We start from the raw sequence: 22952 nt of genomic DNA on the forward strand, positions 1-22952 counted from the left end.
CATCTGCAGCTTCTATTTGAATAAACTGACATTTTTTAAAACTCGGGTTATGCTTTAATCTAGCTTGACAGACATACACTCGTTGAGGTTTTAAAACTGTGCTAGCCGACAATCGTACCATGGAAGCTATACGCGTGTCGTTCTCTAAAGGTACATATGAACTATTAATTTTCAAAGAATGCAAATCATAATATAACCTCACCCCATATTTTGGAAGCCAATCCCTGCCTAAAATAATATTCCTATTTACGTTTTTAACCACATAAAATTGATGTGTCAAAATTTCCTTGCCAATTTTAAACTGAAGTTCACAAACTCCTTGAACATGTAATGCAGACCCGTCAACCCCTTGAACATGCACCCTAACAAATTTCAAATGTGGTTTATTTCTCAAAGAATTAAAAATTCTATTATTCAAAATACTAATTTCTGCTTCAGTGTCGATAAGAGTTCGGAGATAACGATTTTGAATTCGAATTAAACAGGAACTTGGTGTACCCGCTAAATTAATTTTAAAATTTTGACCCTTCAATTTTTTAAATTTCTTGACACGTATTTTCTTCCCCTTATCGCTTCCGGAATAAAGAGAAGGTTTTAGTTTAACTGAATTCTATGAGGTGGTGGAAGTGGACAATTGGTTGAAATATGACAAGGTTTCTGACATCGATAACATTTTAACAAAGTCCAATTTTGGAATCTTTGAGCAGAGCCCTGTGGATTATATAAAGGAACACGTGGACCATTTCTGAATCTGTGGTCTGAAAAATTTGGATTATGTAAAGGTACATGTGCTGCCTGTGAATACTCCTGTCGTTTATAACCATTTCTGAAATTATGAGGTTGCCCTAAAGGTAATTTAGAGGAAGATCTACAAAATTCCACATTATGTCCAAACTTATTACACTTATTACACCTTTGAAAGCTATCAACCTCCATGGGTTCGTGTGAGGATTCTTCATGATCAACATTGTGATTATAGGGACGCCTATACTGCCTATCAAAGCGTTGCCTAGCATTAGGGTCACGTGACTGAGACCAGTGATGAACTCTATCTGTTCTTAATGAAAATCGTTGCCTTAAATTTTGTTCTTGAGTGGCACTTTTAACAGCTGTTGCAAAATCAGCAGGATTTTCCCTCATTAATTTCAATCTAAGTGAATCTTCTAATAACCCATCAATAAAAATTCCCAAAATTTCACGTTCATGAGCATCAATTCCCCCCGGCAGATCACCATATGCTTCCTCAGCCAGATTTAATAACCTTTCAGAAAACAATTGAACATTTTCATCATGTTTTTGCCTAATTCTTCTTAGCATTGTTCCCGCGAAATGAGCATCAGAAACAGAACCAAAACGAGCGTTCAATTCTTTCTTTAACCCGTCCCAAGTTTCTCCTGGAAAATTCGTAAGCCTACATTGAATTGTGTCACTTACATAACCCTTCGAAGTCAAGAAAGCTAAATGTTTAATTTCAATAGCAGGTATCTTACTGATAAAAGCATGTTTTTCTAGAGCCTTAACCCAACCTTTAAAATCTTTTGAATCCCCATAAAAAGGTTTAATACGGTTAAGAACTGTTTGTACATTAACTGAATTCGACAAGCTAGCTAATTGTGCAGTCAAACCATCAAATGGATTTTGGTCGGTCATTTTAACAGAAAACAAAATCTAACATAACATTAAAGCGACTTACTTTCAGGAACGAACTGTCACGGCACCAAAAATATGTGGTAGAATCTGGTACGGATGAATAATTCCAAGACAAGTAAAACTGACTGTAACGTTTATTACAAGAGTAAAAGCGAGCTCTCCGAATATACAACATGTTCAAGAGTAAAAGCGAGCTCTCTGAATAGCTCTCTGAATATACAACATGTTCAAATATATATACCATTCAATTATATAAGACACATCCATCAATCAATGTGAACCTGGACACAAACATTCCATGTGTCCAGTTTACCCGCCGATTTATTATTTGTGTACAAGTATTTCTCTGACCTCTAGGTATAATTGCATTTCTTTTGACTTGCTCACCACTTGTTACGCTCCCCGAACACACAACATGTTCAAATATACATACCATTCAATTATATAAGACACATCCATCAATCAATGTGAATTTACCCGTACATGTTTCCGTACATGCATATAATTCAATTTATAGTTAACATAGACAATATTAATTCTTAAAGTCATTATACATTCCTCCCTTTCTTAACAATAACAATTTAACCAATAATGTCTAAGTACTGTCCTATCATAACCCTAACTAGACCAACAGTCGAGGATGCGTCACCAGTATGTTAAGGGAACTAAATTGGGCATCATTAGAAGAGCGACGCAAAAACAGCAAACTGTCTATGTTACTCAAGGTACAACATAACTTGGACATTGACCGTGACAAATACCTTCGGTCCAGTTACAACACCAGACGTGGAGATTCTATCAAGAGAGAACAACAATATATATAGAGATGCCTTCTTCCAACGAACAGAGACTGAAATGGCATGAACAACATCACAGTCCAGAGCACCACCATCGAGGACTTCAGGGCTAATCTCCTCCAGTATAGCCCTGAGAGATAATAGAGAACCACCATCCATGTACATAATTTTACTGTGAATATTTGGAACGTTTTAAATGTATATACACCTACGGACTACAGCTGTGTGCACTGGCCTAAAAGTACTCCTACGTAGAATTTAAAACAGTGGTTCCACAACTCCTGTTCTTTATGGAAGATGATGATAGATTAGTGTAGCGGAAATGGCCGAGTACTTTCGATGGTCGGTTTTTGGTGTTACTGGAAATACAAATAAGCACCACCACCACCACCAACAACAACCAGCCAGTCATACAAGTTTACATAAAGTTTGGAAATTATAAAAAAAAACTCCCTTTTTATGCAAGGATCTATATTTCACTCACTCACTCAAACCTTCATTCAGAGTTCTCTACCCTAAATTTTTGATTGGCAAAACTATAATGAAAATAGACAAGAGTAATGATGGTATAATAAGGCTGTGCCACGGTTTATGTAATGTTTCTATTTGAAGAATAAAACAACACAGAACATTAAAACATTCAGAGCAAATAGGTGTTTTTCTCAGCTAGGTATAAAATGTGGCTAGAATATAGGCACGCTTTAGTTTATACATATGTATTTTGACAACACATCCTTTTGAAGTTGATAAGTGGTAGGGCGAATAGCAGCCAACACATTATCTCCAATAACTTTAATTAAAGAAAAAAAAATATAAACGAAACAAAACAAAACAAACAAACAAACAAACAACAATTTACAAGTTTACCACACTTTAAAAATAAATCTAAATAGGATTGTACATTTCAAAACGTTTAAGCGGAATTATGTATATGTGTACAAGTTGTCATATCATACAAATTGTAATGTGTATGAAAAAATGTACAAATTATGATTTGTATTTTGACTTTGCAAATTACAGTTTGTCCAAAATACGCTTAGACAAATTATAATTTATACAAAAAAATCTGCCAAAAATCTCTTTCAACTTGTACAGAATAATATCTATCATGCAAGCAATTAAATGATTTTAGGGTATTTAAAACCTTTCTCATTCCTTTATCTGTTGTTAGTATCTTCTTTGTGATCATAAATTTCATTCACCAACTTGTCATTGAGTTAAAACTGTGGATTTATTTTGTGCTTGGTCTGTTATTGAGAATGATTGACAAACAGGATAAGTTTGTTAAAGAAATATTGGAACTTTCTAGAAACAGTACATCACATCGCAATGTACTACACACCCAGGCTAAAATTGATGAATCCAAAAGGTTTTAAATGCAAAAAAAAACTGTTGATAAGAAAACTGACCAAGACCGGCACTCGAAGACATAATATAATGATGTTCTTCAAATTCAAGGATTACAGAAACTGGTACAACGTCAGCAGTATTGAAACTAAGGGAAATCTGGAAAGAATATTTTGACCGAGGCCGGTGAAACCGACCATGAAATTGATCAATTGAAACAAAGGATCAGGATAACGTATAATCTAAGAAACAGAACAATAGTACTACCACCACTGAAATTGCCCCCGATGAAATACATGTACTACTGTTCAGCCTGCGAGAAAATGGGCTTTCAGGTCAACGCACTAAGGCAGAAAAACTAACAAGACACACCAAACAAAAATTGAATGAGCTTTCTGTCGGAAGCAATATCACCATTCCAATACCACAGTTCGATGGAGGATCAACTGATTCTAAAAACACAGAGGTGTAATTTAGGATGTCTCTCGTCGGAACACATGCTGGTACACTTACAGGCTATCTTAACCACAGTCAGTTGGTAGAAGTAAATGATGCACGTCTCAAACCTGCACAAGTTCCTCCATGACAAATCTTGCTTCGTGAAGCTGTTTGCGAATTATCAAAAACTGGTTGCCAGGGATACCTTAATATAAATGTAAATGTAAAGGTAGTTGCAAGAAAACTAAATGCAAATGTAGAGGAGCTAAACTACATTGTATTCACGTTGCCATGGCTCATTGACATGCACCAGAAACAAATGAAATGACGTTATCATGAATCTCGTTTAAGTTGACTCTAGGTCATAAAATAGGTATGAAAGATTCTTGTACAAGTTGAAAGTGATTTTTGGCCATTTTTGGTGCAAATTATAATTGTCCAAGCGTATTTTGGACGATTTATTATCTGTACAATCCTTCCACACAAATTACAATATTTATGGAATGACTACTTGTACACAACACATATAAAGCATTATCCCCGTTTTCATATGATCAAATTATTTTCTTCCAAATAACACTAAATTACCAAATGTTATTACATCATTAGACTAAAGAATATCTCTGAATGGCAATAACTTCCAATTGGAACGTTTCTTTTGTTGATTGAATGTAGGTCAATATATATTACATAACATTCGACAGCACGTTTTATTTAAAATACTTCCCCGTTTTGGTTATACATGATGTATACAGGCCTAGCCAGTGCATGACCAGTAGAGCTGAACATTTTTAAAGTAAAAAACACTAAATTACCAAATGTTATTACGTCATTAGACTAAAGAATATCTCTGAATGGCAATAACTTCCAATTGGAACGTTTCTTTTGTTGATTGAATGTATGTCAATATATATTAAATAACATTCGACAGCACGTTTTATTTACAATACTTCCTCGTTTTGGTTATACATGATGTATACAGGCCTAGTCACTGCATGACCAATAGAGCTGAACATTTTTAAAGTAAAAAAGCAAGGAAGAAATTCTGTAAGGATATTTATCGCTTTGGCCACATTATTACTAAATATTGGCGTGTTTTGTTTTACATTTGGACAACTAAGTTTAACACGTGTATGGTTTTTTTTAAATTATTGTTCTCATTTCGAAAGGAGTAATCTGAAATTCAATTACGGATTTTGTCATATCACTTCCTTCATTGGATTACTCGCCTTATTTAGATTTTTTTAAATTATTTACAGAACCAGAAAGATGATATGGTTGGTTTGCATGCTGATGGCGTTTGGGTCTGGTTTTAGCTCGGCAAGGAATGTACATGAGATGGAGCAAGATGATGACAAAACCTACGGCTCTTTTGTTTTGTGTGGTAAATATGTCTTAATCATATAAAAAAAAACTGTTCATACTCATTAAGCAAAGTTTGATATGATGTACCTGTTTTTAAAAGAAGCAACTTCTCATCAACAGCATTAGGATCAAATACATGGGAAGATGTATAAAACAATCCAAAAATTAATACCAAAATTTTCAAAATATGGAGCACGATCCATCGCTTAGAGGTTTTACTATATGCAATATAAGGGTTTCTAGGGATTTTGAAATTTGTTTTATTGCAAATTTCGAAAAATGTCGCGACAAAGTATAAAGATTATCGGCCGTGGGAATTACGTTTATCTCTGCAATGTTAATTAATAAAATTTGAGATATCTTTAGATCTTCATCTGATACGTTAAGATCAACTCTAGATACAAAAATCTGGTGTAATCTTAAAAACTTGGTAAAATTGTTGCTACAAGTGCGATGCATATTGCAGACAAAGGCATCTTATTTATTGTGTAAATTTAGTCAAGACAATTTATATATAGCAGAAAAAAGAAGCAATTAAACATGGTTGAGAGACATTGTCACACACAGTCACTAGAAGTGAAAACATACAGACGAATCAACTTGTACACGCTCTAAGTACATCGGTCGTTGACCCATTCCTGTTTATATACAACCAATACAGATGGAAAAAGCTTATTCATCCTTATGGATGAGTTCGCATTCCCTCCATCGATATCAATGTTAATGATGACAACCGTACCATTCATTCCTTAAGAAACATTTGTTTGAATTCGATGACATAAAAGTAAACTTAAATATTTATTGTGACAATGTTGCAACAGATCTTTAGTAATGAAATGAAGTCAGAATATATTATATGTAATTTTATTCTTATTTTTCTGTTCGTTTGTTTGTTTGTTGGGGTTTAATGTCCGAGCAGCAATATTTCAGCTATATTCAGACGATGAACATGAAGTGGATGATAAAATGAACATGAAATGAAATGAAAAAGTGATGGGACACAAGGGCAACAGGGTCGACAAATTTAGATTACCACCAGAAAAAGGGAGGGATGGGTAGGGTCGGGCAATGTAGCCTCCTGTGGCGGAGCGCAAAGATTCCTACTCGTATCGAATACCACAGCAGGGTTCTTTAACGTGCGAGGAACGTGGCATCTTTCCCAACACGGTGCACCACTATGGTTTGCGGTCAGGTTTTCCGTATTATAGCCTGACAACCCCAGCATGTAACACGCCAGGGGTACCCCATTCCACCACCTGGGGCACACATCCCAGTTGCTCTGTGGGCAGAGCGCCTAGTCCCTGGCTAGGTTTCTGAGCACTATTTAGTCGCTTTTTACGACAAGCTTAGCGCTGCTGCAGGCCTATTCTTTTGACACCCGGACCTGCACGGGGCTTATTTTTCTGTTATTTGTCATTTATTTAGATAAGAATGCTTACTACCTTAATGGAACGTGGACGCCAAAAAATATAAAAAGAAGTGGCTTAATAAGTGTTCATCTGGATTTTAAATTAAGTAAGTATCTATTCATGAAAAAGGAGGAATGAGTCCATACAATAAATCGAGGAAAATGTATGTGTGAATAATTTACCTAATAATGGTTTAGGGGATTGAAAGTTTTATAAAAGTATTCTAGTAATAATTTAAGGTAATAACAAAGGTATACGAGTCTTTGTATCAATATTTAGAGTTTATGCATAGGGGAATGGACATATTCAATAATGGTTGGATTTTAAGAGAAATTGAAACCAAGAGTAAAGCCCCAGAGTAAAAAAAAAACATGAAGGAAGAAAAATGGAGATCGGATTCATGGAGACACAGAGGAAACTTAAAATAAACCTGGAGCATGCAGCCCGAACTGAAAAAAAAATATATGAAAGCATGAACCTTAGGCTCCGGTAGGGTATGAATCCTCTGTCTGTTTTTCTAGTGGCTATTTGTTTTGGTATTGTTATGGGTAGTTTGACGGGAGAAGTAGCAATACAAGAGATCAAAAGAGGAGCAAACCCTGATCAAAACAACGCCACAATATCAAAAATACAACAAACGATTAAAAACCCTGGACAGAAGAAATCGAAAACCCTACAATATCAAAAAAGGAATAAATGATGAAAAACATTGGATAAAAACAACGCCACAGTATCAAAAATACTACGTAAGATGAGTAAACCCTGGGAAAAAAACGTTACAATACAACAAACGATGGAAAACTCTGGATAAAAACAACGCCACAATATCAACAATACTACAAACGATGAAAAACCCTGAAAAAAAAAAACAACGAACACAAGACAATTTAAATTTGCAAAACACTGAATTGCAAATCTTGCGCCGCTTTTTCTTCAACCTACCATGTCATGTGAGTAACCATTGGATGCAGATTTGCATGGGATGTAATAAAATGCATTTTGTTTTACAATATTTACTAAAATAAATTTGTAGTTACAATGTGAAATTCATGGGATTTTTTTATCCCATGTGATTTTTCAATACATCAAGGGATTTCATGAAATCCCATGGGATTTTTTTTTGTGTCCCATGGGATTTTTTTCTCCCATGGGATTTTAATTTCTCCCATGGGATTTTTTTTCTCCCATGGGATATCTTGTGTTAAAATACAATGATAGTCATAGAGAGTGTATGCCTTACATATTCACTTAGCGCATTTTTCTTCTGTGCAGTATGAATAAAAAAGCTGAATGGCTAAAAGAGAGAGGTTTTTTGTATTGTTTTGGGATGTTTTTGAAGTTTTTAATCTTTTATAGGTCTGAAATGAAATCACTTTGAAAATTCACTTATCAACCACAAATGTAAAACAACGAAATAGAAAAAAATATTCAGACACTCTGACTATAAATATGCTGTTTAAGAATATAAACTTAGAATGCTGTATGAGCAGTACTTTTATCTTAGTATTTAAATAAATTATAAAAATTCTAATGGAAGTCTAAATTCAGGTCCATAATCAGCTTTTTGGCACTTCTTTTTCTTCTTGGTCAGCTTCAACCCATGAAACATGCTTCCTTTCTCGTCTCTGTAGAATGAAACAAGTAAAAATCTTTATGCAAACAAAATATATAAAATATTTTACAATACCATTTTATTTGTAATCAAAGTGATCTTATTTTTTCTTACTTGATATATGTTCATTTCTAATATCAACAGCTGAAATTACTTGCAATCAGACATCTAAAAGATAACATGAACAGACAAACAGACACACAGATAAAGTGCTTTCTATATAAGTTCGTGGCAGCACTTTTGATTTATTGTGCAAAGTATGAAGAACAGATGGACGGACACCAGTATGCCATAATATGTCCCGTCTCAAAAAGCAGGAGTACAAAAATTCTGGAGAACAGTGTATACCTGATATGATCAGCTATCAAGTTTGCATATACTGAATTAGTCATTCACCATAGAGGCAAGCAGGTGGCTGATCCCTGAAATGGTGAAAAACAATTCTGCATGATAATACATATGGTACCTTTCAATTTAGTTGTATTAATTTTCATTGCAAGAATCCTTAAAGCACTTATCTTGTAATGCACATAAGTAACATTCAATGTTAAGTTAAACATGCTGGGGGTAAGTTTAATCAAAATTAATTAAGAGATTGTGGAGAAAGCTGTCATTGAACTTTCAAAAAATGTAACAAGTTTAGTGTAGTCTGAGTTGCTCATTTGCTTTTGTTACTTTGTGTGTATGATTTTAGTTACTTTATGTTCTTTGCTGTGTATGTCTGTTTTCCATGTCTGGTCTTTGTCCCTGAATTACATTCCTTTGATTGCCGCTATTACATTGGTTCCCTTGATTACCTTTGAAACACAAGGTATGTTAGTGGTGCAAAGAGAAGAGCTTAAAAAATAATGGTCCAGTTCAAATATAATTTTAGAACAGGACTTGACAAACTCTATTTGCAATTGAATATTCACACAATAAAGATATTTGTTTTTGGCTTAATCATATAACAAAAGCATCTGTATATAAAAAGAGATATCTCCTGATAGCAAGTAATAGTGATTTTTACCAGAACTTAACATCTAGCTAGAGCTTGTTTATCTTTCCTCAGACATAGTTGGTTTAATATTTAATTTTGCAAGTTCTTCAAACGTCATTCACCTTTTACGAGTCATTACTAAGAATCCTTTCATGCATCCTCTAATCTCTCTTGAGCAACATAGAGCACCTTCAAAACAAAATTATACTTATTATGCATTATTTCAAAATTAGATAACTTTCAGATTCTGTATATAGACAGTAAAATGGAGTTATAAACATGTAACTGAAACGGGGGCTGCACTGGCTTCCAAAATTCTGTCACCAATTTTTTTTAATCAATGTTCAGAAATAAGAGCAAAAAGTGGTGCCAAAAAAATATATTCCAATTTTTTAAAATATGACAGTACTAAGTCCACTAATGAAAGTCCATGAGAAGAAAAAATGAAATCAGTACAACTTATATGCCATATATATACAATTTCCAAATCGTAACACAATTTCTCTTCAAACACAAGAAATCTTACACCCCAATTCCCACTAATGAAAACTTGCATCCAATCTTCAGTGTGTGATGGACAGGTTGAAAAACTAAACTAGTATTTTTATATTTTAAATGCTAAAATCAAAACTCTGTACTACATTTGGGTCTAGAAGGACTGAATCTATTATGGTTTCAAATGATCATATCTATATTGTTAATTTCAAATTTAAAGCCTTTCTGAATTGTTAATACAGAAGATTAACAACATAAACAAGTTACATTTGTACTCATAACTATCCATATCTATATTTTAACAAAAAAAAAAACCATTTGTACTGTATCTTATGTGAGGCAGTACCTACCTCTATCTAGTTTGTCTTACTGCGTGCACAGATGAACTTATGGAACATATACAAAATGCATTATTCCAGCATTCAAAAATGGTCATTGCTTATACTGTTTTAGTCACATTTTTCACTCGATATTTATTCCATCACTTGTAGAAGAATTACCATTGCAGTACATAAATAAAAATCATTGCTAAAAATATGCAAACTATAAAGTTTGATTCTGCCACATTTGCCCAAAAAATGGCAAACTATTGAAAAAAAATTCCAACAAAAAAGGGGGGTCTAATTAAGAAAATTATGAAAATGATACACTATTCACTTTTATCGAAAATATGTGAAGCAACTATTTGTTTGATTATTTCTTATGCACAAATGTCACATTAAAAAATCAATTTATAAGGGGACCAAGGACAGCCGCCATAAAACCTGGTTTAATCCTCAATGTCCAAAGGAAATACCTGTACCGAGTGACGATGACCATTGCAATGGTTGCAAACTTTCCTGTTGTACTTTGATAATACCATTTAAATTTTATGCAGACTTTTCATTTTGACTCTTATATAGAGTTTATCACTTCGATAATTTTGTCAATAATCATTCATTTGTTATGGACAAATATTCATGTTAGTCTCTCGCCCTTTGTTTTACGGTAATATTCTACACATAGCAGGGAAACCTCGATACTCGCCCAATAAGTAAACTAATCTGTTGAATAGGCTTATTCGTAAGGGATACAATGTTATGATATTCTTGTCAGATCTTTAAGGATGACATTTTTTTGGTATTTCATTGAATCGCTCATGGAGTCTTTAAATAGAAATTGGACCACTATAGGAGAGTTCGCCAATCTCATTAGTGATTGTCATATTCACTAATTTTCATATCATTAAGTGTCAAATTGGTTGGCAAATAAACAACGAAATAAACAATTAGCAAATTCATGATTAGAATCCAAATTTTCAAAACTTTATAACTTTGTTATTTTATATCCAATTTTGGTTCTGTAAAATGTTTCATTTAGATAAAATAATTCATATTTTGTGTGTAAATTTTTTACTCTTTTACTTAAAAAATAAATTTGAAATGATATTTATATGTAAACCTCTATTATCATTAAAAATTATTTTAAAATTTTTATGCTCACATAGTCTAATTACTGAATATTTATTTTAAAATTCGTGGATAAAAAGAGTATTATTGGCAGTGTAGAAAACCAAAAGAATTTTTCAATTATCTTAAAAAACGAAAACGTTATGATGATATAAAGTTGATGCCCCATGCCACTCAAGGGATTTTTTGCCAACCAAATCCAAATCACAGGTAAGTGATGACATCACGAAGAACTCTCCTATATTTTAAAACAGTTTTTGGCATGACATGGGTTGTGTCCTAATTGTATGACGTGTGAAGCACCGTGGCTCAACCGCGCATGGGAAGAATTGAAATTGATTTTACATTTGATAGGGACATCCAGACTTGGGACCGGCAAGTTATTCGGGCGGAGTTATTGTCCATTTAAAAGATTTTTCAATACTAGATCCAATACAAGGTAAATCTGTTTAAGAGTAGATTACATCTTTTTGGCATTTTTTGGATATATATATTCGTAACTTCTCTTTTATTTTCATATTTTTATGAAATACTTGATATCACTACCTTTTACAGGTAGACTGACACAATTAAATTAGTGCCAGCCTTTTTAAGCGCAATTCAACCACGGGGCAATATGTTGGGACAATTAAACTAGTTTTTCATCCAATTGGCGCAAAAGTTGAATCGAAAAACGCGCAATGTACACTTTCATTAAACTTCAACGTGTAGACACTTGGTAACCAATATGAACTGTACAAAATAGTATGTTCAGTGTACACCAGGTATAGATTGTACATATAGATTCCACCGTATAGTGTTTCGAAAATTAGAATGGGTGAATCTTATTACACGTATGTACAATACAGTTTAATGCATATCGTATAAATTGTAGCTATAACCAGAGATATGACAAACTTTAGAGCTTCAGTTTCCCTACATGTATGTAGGCGATTTTGAAATTATACAATTAAGGATTTTTACTGTAATGTTGGAATATACTAGTATATCTTTGTCATCATCTCATCTGTGAAAGCTTCTTGTATATAACAGGAACGCACTTTTGTACACTATATACACACGGATGATCAGAACTGTAAGGGAACGAACATCTTCTGCAATATTGGACAGATAAATCCTGTCACCTGTTGAGTCACCTGTTCTGTCTGAGCCATAAAACAATTAATTTTTTTAAAATTACCTCAGGGCGATTCTAATCGTCACCTGGCCTGTGTAGTGTCGTACGTGAACTTAACCGAGATTTTGAAAGTGGGTTCTAAAAGGGGTGTGTCATAGTATAATATTTCCTCATTTTCACCAAAATTTTGCATGAAAATATCCACATTAATCCAATTATATCATTTTTAATACTTCATTTTTTAAATATAACAACCAAAGGATTTTGATAGGCTATTATAAAAGTCCTTGTATATAATTAAATTTACTGAAAGGATCTGATTACTAGTGAATGAGTTTTTTTTTCTTTTAATTTATATAAGGTTTTTATAATTTTACTAGCGAATTAAAACCGTACATGTAACAGGGAGTTATAATTAATTACAGGTCTATGCGTGTAACTGTCACCAAAGATTTTACAGTCCATGCTTTAATTTACATTACAAAACCGAATTACTGCAGCCCGTGAAAGAGGTTCGCTTGCATGGAAGTTATTTTCTGATATGGCACTATCCTATGGACGAACGGAAATGCCAGCATCTTACGTTAGATCTGGGTATTAAAATGTACACGTACTATGTTTAATCAAGACAAAGTCCCGAGAAAGTGCAGTTTCATTCGTTAGCCCAAGGATTTATATTATATATAGCATTTACCTAAATTTAACTCCTTCGCTAGCTATGAAATAACTTTTTGTACAACTATTTACTACGTTACTGGAATGCTCATCTTGTGCGTTCCTGCATCGATAAAACAACAAGTGTTATACGAAAGGATAATTACAGAGGAAACCTCGGATATGTATTGTCAGTCAGTGGCGAAACGGGGTGCCGAAATCACGCATGACACAAGACGCTTTTATATACGGTTCATTCCCCGCTATGACCTCGTCCCAGCAGCGAGATAAGGTCTCAGTATCGTATTAATTTTCCCATAGACTACTATAGTGAAGTGCATATTTTTAGGATTTTTTTAAAAAATATGTAAATTGATTCAATAAAACTTTCACTTATGTAGCATTTCTAAAGACATGTGAAAAAATAATTTCCCGCAAAGAAAATAGGGTGAGTCCACGAAGATCGGACAGAAAAGTAGTCTCGAACTATAAATAGCCATTTTCCCTACTTTCACTTTCGTTTTGCGCTCACCAAACCAACCTTTTTCAGTGGAACATATTTATGATATCATGTTAGATTTTCTTTTAAAAAAGTTCTTCATCTTACAGTGTGATGTTTGCTCTATTTTATAAGTCATTGTTCATATCTTTTAACAAAATATTAGTTTGTAGAGAGGCAAAAAGAAAATGCACTATATTTTTATAGCATTCATGTTTTGACATACACCTACTCAGGGATATGCAATACGATACTGGTACCATAAGTGTTGATGCTGCAGTCGTTCAGAAACTAACGAATTCAATACAGCAATGAATGCATACGTCAAGTTCCGACTACATTAAGTTAGGAGTTGTACTGCTCCAGAAAATCTGCATGATTTGCTCTGACTACTATGCTCCTGAAACAGTCTCCTCCTTCCACAGTCACACTCACAGGTTGGGAACTACAGCTGAATTCTCGTGCGTTGTTTACCCATTATAAAATTAGAATTTTTTTTAGTACTTTATTTGAAGGGGGAATATTTATTGTATCTGAAGAATCCTTTTGTGAATTAGGTTCACTGTAATTGTAATATTTAATGATTAAAGTTACCGTGTTCAGGGAATTTATATTACAGGGACTGGTCACTCCTTACCAAGTTTATAATATGGAGTAGGCATTGCCTAAGTCAGCGAGCACTGTGAGCTTTACTGTATATGTACCGTCTGAGCAAGACTTAAAAAAATAATAATGGACATTACAAAGGGGGGGATGTAAATGTTTGCTTCGCAAGTTCAATATTTTTATTTATATTTAACCAGCTTACAAAATCAATATTTCTAATTGAGAGAAGAATTAAAGTATTTGTAATCAATTCAACCTCATTTGAACATTAATTACAAGAACAAGTCACAAGTTTTCAGTCAGTAGAATAGACTTACAATTTGTTTACTTATAGTACAAAACAGGCACTACCTGACAATCCTGCATAATGTTTTAACTGGATTTGTTGCTTAGTATGTGTTCCTAATACATATTAGTTCTTAAAAGTTCTTAAATAGAACTTAAAATAAGATATGCTGTGTGCAAAGATTGAAATATGTTAATTGGCATTTGTTTTTTGTTTTTTTTTGGGGGGGGAGAGGGTTCAATACCAACAGAAATTTTTCAACAGAACCATATTTAACTCAATCTTTACACATGTGGCTGGCATTTTAATACTTGTACAACTAAATTTGTCTAGCTGTATTTTCATTTTTTCAGAACTTTAAGTGAAGACTTGTATTTAAAAGAGAGACACTTACACGTTTCTTAGAGAAGAATATTGACCAATTGAAAAGGGCGATTATCATTTGACACATTTACTGTAGCAGTAAGTACTTATGCATGCAATACTCAGTGATTATTAAATAATTAAACAATTTTTTTTCATCCACAGGTATGCATTTTTTAACATAATCTTGATGACATTGTCAATAGGCTGAAACAGTTTTGCTTTGAATACACCGGAAGCTTTCATGACACACATTTTAATAGAAAGCACACTTATACTCGCAAAATAGTAGTGGAGATGTTTGATTTTGTTTTTCGTTTCACAGACTATCAGAAACTTTCACGCATACTGTTGGAATGATTAAAAAGTCATCTAATTTTTTATATTATTAAAATTGGAAAGTTAGGCTTTATGTAAAGATATAATATATGCACTAGACCCATAAAGGGAGATAATTAAACTGATTGGTTTTTAATTTGAAAACCTTGTTAGCACAGCTCCTCCAAAACCACTCAAGGTATTTAAAAAAAAATATGTGAAGAAATGCATCAGTAGAGATTCAATGCAGTACTTTTAGCTTTGTATACTGTAGAGACAACCTGATAATACCAGATGACTATTAATACATTGACCAACCTGATGGATTGGGTTTTGGATCCTGTAGTGAGAGCAACATGTGATAACTTGTAATTACAGGTATTCCTATATATGCATGGTAAAGCATTACTTGTACATGATTTTGATGTTTGTTTTAGGTAATCAGTTTACTTCATATTATTATTAATGTTGTGCACTCTGTTAGTTAATTGAGCACAAGAAGCATATTACTTGTAGTTAGTTTTTCAACTTAGCACATTAAGTTCTGTCTTTATACATGAATGAGTTCCATATAAATCAGAATACATTAATAAGTTAGAAATATTTGTAAGAAACCTTCAAGAGTTGAAGACCTACAGATTATGCTTTGCATGGCTTTGAAAAGTGAGGGGGTGGTTGTTGCCTGCTGAAACTGACCAATCACCCTTATAGTAATTAGTCAGCCAGTAACACAAATCATGTTTACATTAGGTTGTTACCTTATTATCTTTCAAGGTAGGTTTTTGATAATTGGCATGTTGTTAAGCATTTTTAAGATGTATAGCCTTCTACATGCTCTAGGGTTAATTACCATTGACCTTGACATCACATTTTTGTGCTTTGTTTGCATTTTTTAAAATTAAAAATCTACCCAATACTATGACATTTTTAGTTCTTAACTATTTTTTAGGTATCATTATTGGTTGGGATTCTATGGTCAGAATAGCTACTGGTATACAGCAAGAAACTCCTGCAAAATTTTAGGAGGATTTTCACATTATATTTAAGAGCAACACTATCATGATCAGATCATCACTACAAAGTGTGCAGTACATAACATGAGCTTTTACTATTATTACCATCAAATGAGAAATTGAATCTTCTTTTGGTGATACTGGAGTACAGTTGTAAAGAAATCATCATTGCTACCTAAATATGATATATGTACATACATGTACTTGTGACTGCTAATATTATTCCCACTGAAGCTAAAGTGTTGACATTCAAGAAATAGTTTAGATGTATCAGCCTCATTTACAGAAGGGTAAAATTGGAGGAAACTGTAGGGGTTTAGACATAAGCAACAAACATGTAAATTTTGAAATAGGAATGTAGTTACCCGTTTATTCATCAGAAGAAATCAATTCATTTTATTCAAAACCCCACCATTGCAAAAAAGGTTTTAATTTTTTTAAGTAATCATTAATAAATGTCTGCAGATTCAGGAAAAACTTAGAACATACATTATTGTACCTTACTATAATTTGATGTGCTGTAATGTGTATCTAGCATTCATTTTCTGTTTAAGTAATTTTATATCTGTTTACATTCATGACAATATTAGGTGTTTTTATTATGTCTATGTTAGCCAGATTGGAATAGTTTATATGAACTGTGGTTCTTGCCCATGACATAAGGTTCAAAATGATAAGTTAGACTTTGATTCAGACATTTAATTCCTGTCAAATTGCATGGGCATCTATTTCATATCCTTGGAAATTATGAAAGAAGGTTTAGGCGTTAATTTGCTCATTTTTGCCAAAATTTTGCACAAAATCAACCCAATTTTTACACAAAAGGGGGGTGTGTATTAAATAAAGTTGATTTTGCATTTTAACACTTTTTGTTTAAGAATGGACATAAAATGCCAAAAAATACAGATACTTTTGTGTTGAATGTGGATATGGTTATGAAATGTGATGATAGACTAACCTTTTTGTAGTTTATCAACAATATCAGTACTTTTGCAATGCAAAAAAAATGAACTATATTTTGTTATAAAGCATGTTCAAGAAATAATACTTATCAAGATAATTTAGCTTCAATTCTTTCTTAAGTTGAATAATTTAATACATAAAAACATGCATATTCCTTATAAAATTTAATAAAGTAATAAATATACTTACTAAATGTGAGAATGCTTATTACTTGCTTATAAATAATAGAGATGTAAAATTATTTAAATTCTATAGCTTTATTCAATCTACACACACATTTGTACTTTCTGGTATCTTATCATAATACCTCTTCATACACATGTACCCATTTTTATGTGTTTCTGAATGTATTGATTTACAAATAAAAAATCCTATGGGACAAAAATAATCCTATGGGACACAAAAAAAAATCCCATGGGATGATGAAGAATCCCATGCGATAAAAAAATCCCATGATTTTTAAATTGAAACTATAAGTTTATTTTATCAAAAGTTGTAAAATAAAACGCATTTCATTAAATCCCATGCAAATCTGCATCCAATGGTTACTCACATGACATGGTAGGTTGAAGAAAAAGCGGTGCAAGATTTGCAATTCAGTGTTTTGCAAATTTAAATTGTCTTGTGTTAACGTTAAAATATCAAAAATACAACAAATGATGAAATACCCTGCATAAAAACAATGCCACAATATCAACAATACTACATAAGAGAAGGAAACCCTGGACAAATCAACGCTACAATATCAAGACGGCAATAAACACAATAAAGAAGAATAAATGTAACAGTCTATAAATTGCACATAGAACAAAGAACAACACAAATCCGACTAATATAATAACCAGGATGAAATCCATTGTCCCGGACGTTCAGCAGTTTTTGCTTCTTGCAAAAAGAGAAAGAAAAATATATCAATGCTGCTCGTTGAAATGTAACTATAATCTATATACTTCGTATCCTTGTACAAATAGTATCTCTAAGTCGCCGAGTCGTATGAAAGTCGGTGTAATGATTGCTTTAACTTAAAACGCGAAAAAGTTGTTGAGACAAAACCTCCATAAACCAGAACAAATGTACATGTAATGTTACTACATATAAGAATAAATGAATGTGTTATCATGGCAATATAATGAACACATGGCTTCTTTCGAATATATCATGGTACATACATTGAAGACACTTGGAAGAACCGACTGTTGTATACGTATAATAAAATGACTTTTGAAAATAAAATTACCACATACAATAGCCAAAGAACATTCGATTATCTCTTAAATACATGTGAGTTGAAAACTTCACTAGCAATAACAACCTGCCCACAGCTGAATGGAAAGTAAACTATTTGAAAAAAAAGTCTAAGGTTTCATCTTTCTTTTATTTCTGAAAATATATATTTGAATGCGACAAACATAGCAGGTGTTTTAAAATCAAATTCATTTTGGAGGTCCATATGATTGATATAATTACTGAATCTAAGAGTGTTTTCGAACAGTTAGCCCTCTTACCAGCAAAAGGTTCGATTTAAACAATTTCATTTATTCTTTATCAGTTTTTTTCTACATTACATATTAATAATAGGTTGACGAGTTACTATGTAATTTCTTTTCACTGTAATGTGGAAACACTGAAGATTCGTTAGGACAGCTGTATACTAATTTAATTAAAACGTGTTTGGTATTCGTTTTGGTAGACGCAGATCTTGTAAGTGGAAAACTAGGACTCGATTGGTATCTAAAGGCAGAAGAAAAAGATCCTTGGATACTTTCCCTCGGCTTCTCCAAAAATTACAAGTGCGCCGCATTTCAGCAATATCTTGAGTCATCCAATTTAGATATTATAAGTAAGCCAAAGAAATGCCCCTATAGAAAGGGAGGTAAGTAGTTGTATTGTCAATTAAGTGCTGGAATCTATAAGAAGCAGGTAAAATTGAAAAAAAACGAAATTAACCCTGATAAAAAAATAATCATACAAATCTGACAATGTAGGCAAATGGCTTATGGTCTGTTGGAAACGAAATCGACAGTTCTTTCTTATTAATGTCGAGGATATATGCAGAAGAGCGAATTCAAAGTAAAAATAGAATGAGAGGGAAATGAGTTATCTCCCTTTGATTATGAAATTGCAATGCATTTCATAAAGTTTGCACCTCGAATTACTGACACTTAAAGCGAAATGAATGCCTTTTACGTACTTCAGATAACATTTTGAATGAGATTTCATTGAGTCTATCCATTCAGAAATGTAACCTACAAAAGCTTTCGTATCACACTCCAATTGAATGATTATAATTTTTTGTACAATTGCTTTTCAGCATCTTTAAAAAGTAGAGATCTGAACATTAGGTTTTATTTGGAAACGACAGTCTATCTAATATCATCAACCTCTTTACCTGCTAATAATGTTGTTTGTAGCATGAACTATTTGAAATACTGTTTTTCCTTTCGAAAAATGATTTTTCCACAACAATTTAGACACAGGTATCAACGAAAAAGCCACCGAACCGACAATGTTTTCTAGTGTATAAAACAAGTTTGCTGTTGTCAACTATCATGACCTATTAGTGTCCGTGGAATGAATGTTTTATCTAAATGATAATCGCAAGTAACCAATTATTTTGTAGACCGTTTTACTTTCTCCCTCGATTATGAAACTTTCAATGAGGTTCCATCTGTAAGTATACACTCTCTCCAATAAAACCAGGGGCGTAGCTAGGCCTGTTTTAGTTGTACTCAAAATTACGTCGTGGGGGTGGGGGTCGTTCAAGGCCCCCAGTGAGTCCGGCAAGGCAAAGCCCTGAGGGAAACTCCTGAATTTTAACGATTTTCGATCCAGTTTTTCAGAGCCTATACTACGTTCATGGTATGCATATGTGATAAATAACCTTTATTTCATCTTTAAAATGTGTATTTGCGTATAGGCAGCTACGCCCCCGAAAACTGTTAACACTTTACGATTGTTAGACCTGCCGACAACACATCCTCTTTATTTGCCTAAAACATATGATACAAATAAACGCCACAGAAAGTACATTGCAACAAGTGGACCAAATTATACTTTATTTTCAGCCTTTCAAACAAAACAATTATCAAACATTCGCATCTCATGTATATTAATTTATATCAAAATACACCAGTTGAACGTATATTTACAATTATCTGGTTAAAATAAAGACTATAATGAGAGATTTACGATTTAAACAAACGCACATTATAACCAAGGCGATATACTCACATATAATAGTAGAAACATGAAAACAAAATATAAGGACAGACCTTAACTGAAGTTAAAATCATGTTTATCATTCGACGATAGACTAAGAAAATGTCTTTTTTTGTCAGGGTTATAATTTGTTAAACATCAAGTTAACAAATGGTGCTGAACATGTGTATTTTTGTCTGAATGCCACCACCTATGTCGAGGCTCCTGATGACTGGAAGTGAAACAATCTGTTATAAAGGCATTAAATGTATTTTTTTTAATGTAGCTTATTGAATATATTTCTAATATAGTTTGTGTAACTCATATCTATAACCAAACTTCTTATTTTTGTCTTTTTTGTACGTTCAATGTATTTTGCTTTATATTTAAGGATGATTGTTTTTTTTTCATTTTTGACCAGGTTATGCGAAGTAACTAACTTTGGGACTGTTTATGCTTTTTGAACCATGAAGCGTATCTTGCACCAAAGATGGTTATGCAAGAATAACTGTGGCAAGACGAACAATAAATTACATTTACCACCGAATATAATACTAAATATAAAATGCAATAACCAAACCTCTTGAAAAATCCAAATTTGTTGTCAAATTATCCAAAAGTAGATATCAAGAAACAAGTGTTACAGAGACCACTGTCCCGTACTACCATACATCGTGCACTAAGTTACAGCCCTAGATTAGTCGGCCCAAGTTAAAAATAAGACTAAGTAATCCGGCAAGTAAGTTTTAACATGATATTCATACGCTGAAAGGATATTAATCTAGTAGAAAATAAATTCATTCGTATTCATGAGATTTCTGTGCTGTAAAATTGATACAATGTGTAAGAATGTAGGTAGTATTAATACGCGTTTAGTGCTGTAGCGCTTTCCAACTGCACAATGCAGAGAGGATGGCTAATGTCATTCAGAAAAAAATCGATAGTTGATTATACATATAGCCTTAGAGGCACCCATATAGGTAGGACTACGCGCCGACAGGAAAACAGGTCGACGACAAGACGACATAAAACATAACAAGTATTCATGAAGACAGGAGGACACGCCGACAGGTAGATAGGACGAGAGGTTGTCAGGACGACATATAACCTAACAAGTATTCATGAAGACAGGACAACACACCGACAGGACGACAGAACGACATTTTATTATGTTCGCAGTTTCGTGTCGTCCTGTTTTATTTGCCGGTGTGTTTTTATTTTTGTCTCCTTGTTGTCTTGTGTTCATGTCATGTTGTCCTGTCGACATGTCGTCTTGTCTACCTCTCGGCGTGGCACCCAGTTAGTATGTAAACCCTATATAACTGTATGCACAGTTATTATGTGTACCTGTTGTCGGGTCGTCCTTTCTACCTGTTGTCATGTTTATCTGTTTACGTGTCGTTCTGTTGACCTGCGTCATGTCGTCATGTCTACCAATCATCCTGTCGTCCTGTTTACCTTTAATCATGTATACCTGTTGAAGTGTCATCCTGCCGACCAATTGTCGTGTCGTCCTATCTACCTGTCGGCGTGGCACCCCGCTAGTATGTAAACCCCGTATAACTGTATGTGCAGACAAAACCGATTCACAATCCAAGTTTTAATGGAACCGTTCAGGTCCTATTTTATGTTTCGTTTATTCAATAAACTCTGAAGAAAAAAAAACCTATTCACAACCACATTTGAACTTATTGAAGTCATAACAAAACATTCTACTAAATCCGCAGAGTTATGAAGGAACTATTTAGTCTTATATTTTACTTGATCCGATTAGTTCTACGAGGAGGAATGACCCGGCCAGCAAAAGCTGTATTTTATATAGCCCAGCTGGCCGAATGGTCTAGGGCGCTGGACTTTGTGCAGGCGGTGTTGCCATAGATGTCACAGCGGTACGAGTTCGAGTCCCGCGGAGGGAACGACCAAAAATCTGCATCGCAATCGTACCTCCCGCGACGATTATTTTAATAACAAATACAAAAATACAACAATAGAGTTTATTTGTGGAAACCGCAATGATAATATAAGTTGTGTCCTGTATTTCCTAACCTTGTGACAAATCAGTAAAATTCACCACTTAACTTCGTTTCCTAGGAAACAGGTCACAGAGTCTACATCATCTTGAAATAAGTATATAACTTTGGCGCAAACATAAAAGAAAATTACAAAACGAAAAGCAGAAAACTTCCCTTGAGAAAGATAAGAGGAGGGAGGGTTAAATATGAAATTGATTTTGTTAAATTACAGGATAGAACAAGGAGGCGGATGTATTAAAGATGAATAATTCTAACGTTAGGGCTACATAAAATTCTGATCCATACAGTATTGCCAAATTATCGACTTTTATCAAACGTTAGTTATTTTGTAAAGATAATACTTCTTCTAGTGCATTTTTGCT

At 33.4% G+C, this 22952-nt stretch overlaps 1 protein-coding gene and 2 long non-coding RNA genes across 8 annotated transcripts; 2 read left to right on the forward strand and 1 right to left on the reverse strand.

Annotated features, from left to right (window-relative positions):
• The first annotated feature begins 5140 nt into the window (after positions 1 to 5140).
• Positions 5141 to 21375, forward strand: LOC148616266 (uncharacterized). 6 transcript variants are annotated; one of them, XR_015922136.1, is made up of 6 exons: positions 5141 to 5279; positions 5492 to 5616; positions 7023 to 7112; positions 19050 to 19232; positions 19671 to 20029; positions 20698 to 20895. XR_015922136.1 is itself a non-coding variant. In XM_088583165.1 (6 exons), the coding sequence occupies exons 2-6, from the start codon at positions 5502 to 5504 to the stop codon at positions 20797 to 20799; spliced, it is 540 nt and encodes a 179-aa protein (XP_088439291.1). In that variant the 5' UTR covers positions 5141 to 5279; positions 5492 to 5501; the 3' UTR covers positions 20800 to 21375. The 6 variants fall into 6 exon arrangements, 5 of the variants coding, with proteins under 5 accessions (XP_088439291.1, XP_088439289.1, XP_088439292.1 ...); XM_088583165.1 differs by having other exon boundaries at positions 19980 to 20029; positions 20698 to 21375; XM_088583163.1 differs by having other exon boundaries at positions 19671 to 21375.
• Positions 8483 to 9840, reverse strand: LOC148616267 (uncharacterized). The gene is made up of 2 exons (XR_015922140.1): positions 9720 to 9840; positions 8483 to 8631 (listed from the first exon to the last, which is right to left on the reverse strand). It is a non-coding gene; the product is annotated as an uncharacterized LOC148616267 (long non-coding RNA).
• On the forward strand, positions 14881 to 18580 carry LOC148616268 (uncharacterized). The gene is made up of 3 exons (XR_015922139.1): positions 14881 to 15164; positions 15658 to 15761; positions 16333 to 18580. It is a non-coding gene; the product is annotated as an uncharacterized LOC148616268 (long non-coding RNA).
• Positions 21376 to 22952: the final 1577 nt, after the last annotated feature.

Source organism: Perna viridis, chromosome 5 (assembly GCF_037379345.1).
Source record: "Perna viridis isolate PV_CMFRI_1.1 ecotype Kerala chromosome 5, ASM3737934v1, whole genome shotgun sequence".
NCBI lineage: Eukaryota > Metazoa > Mollusca > Bivalvia > Mytilida > Mytilidae > Perna > Perna viridis.

What these genes read in the sequence shown, in the direction of transcription:
- LOC148616266 (XM_088583163.1), top strand. Translation starts at nt 5,502, where the DNA reads ATGATATGGTTGGTTTGCATGCTGATGGCGTTTGGGTCTGGTTTTAGC. An exon ending in CGGCTCTTTTGTTTTGTGTG is followed by an intron (nt 5,617 to 7,022) that starts GTAAATATGTCT and finishes TCATTTATTTAG; the next exon opens with ATAAGAATGCTTACTACCTT. An exon ending in TCATCTGGATTTTAAATTAA is followed by an intron (nt 7,113 to 19,049) that starts GTAAGTATCTAT and finishes TCGTTTTGGTAG; the next exon opens with ACGCAGATCTTGTAAGTGGA.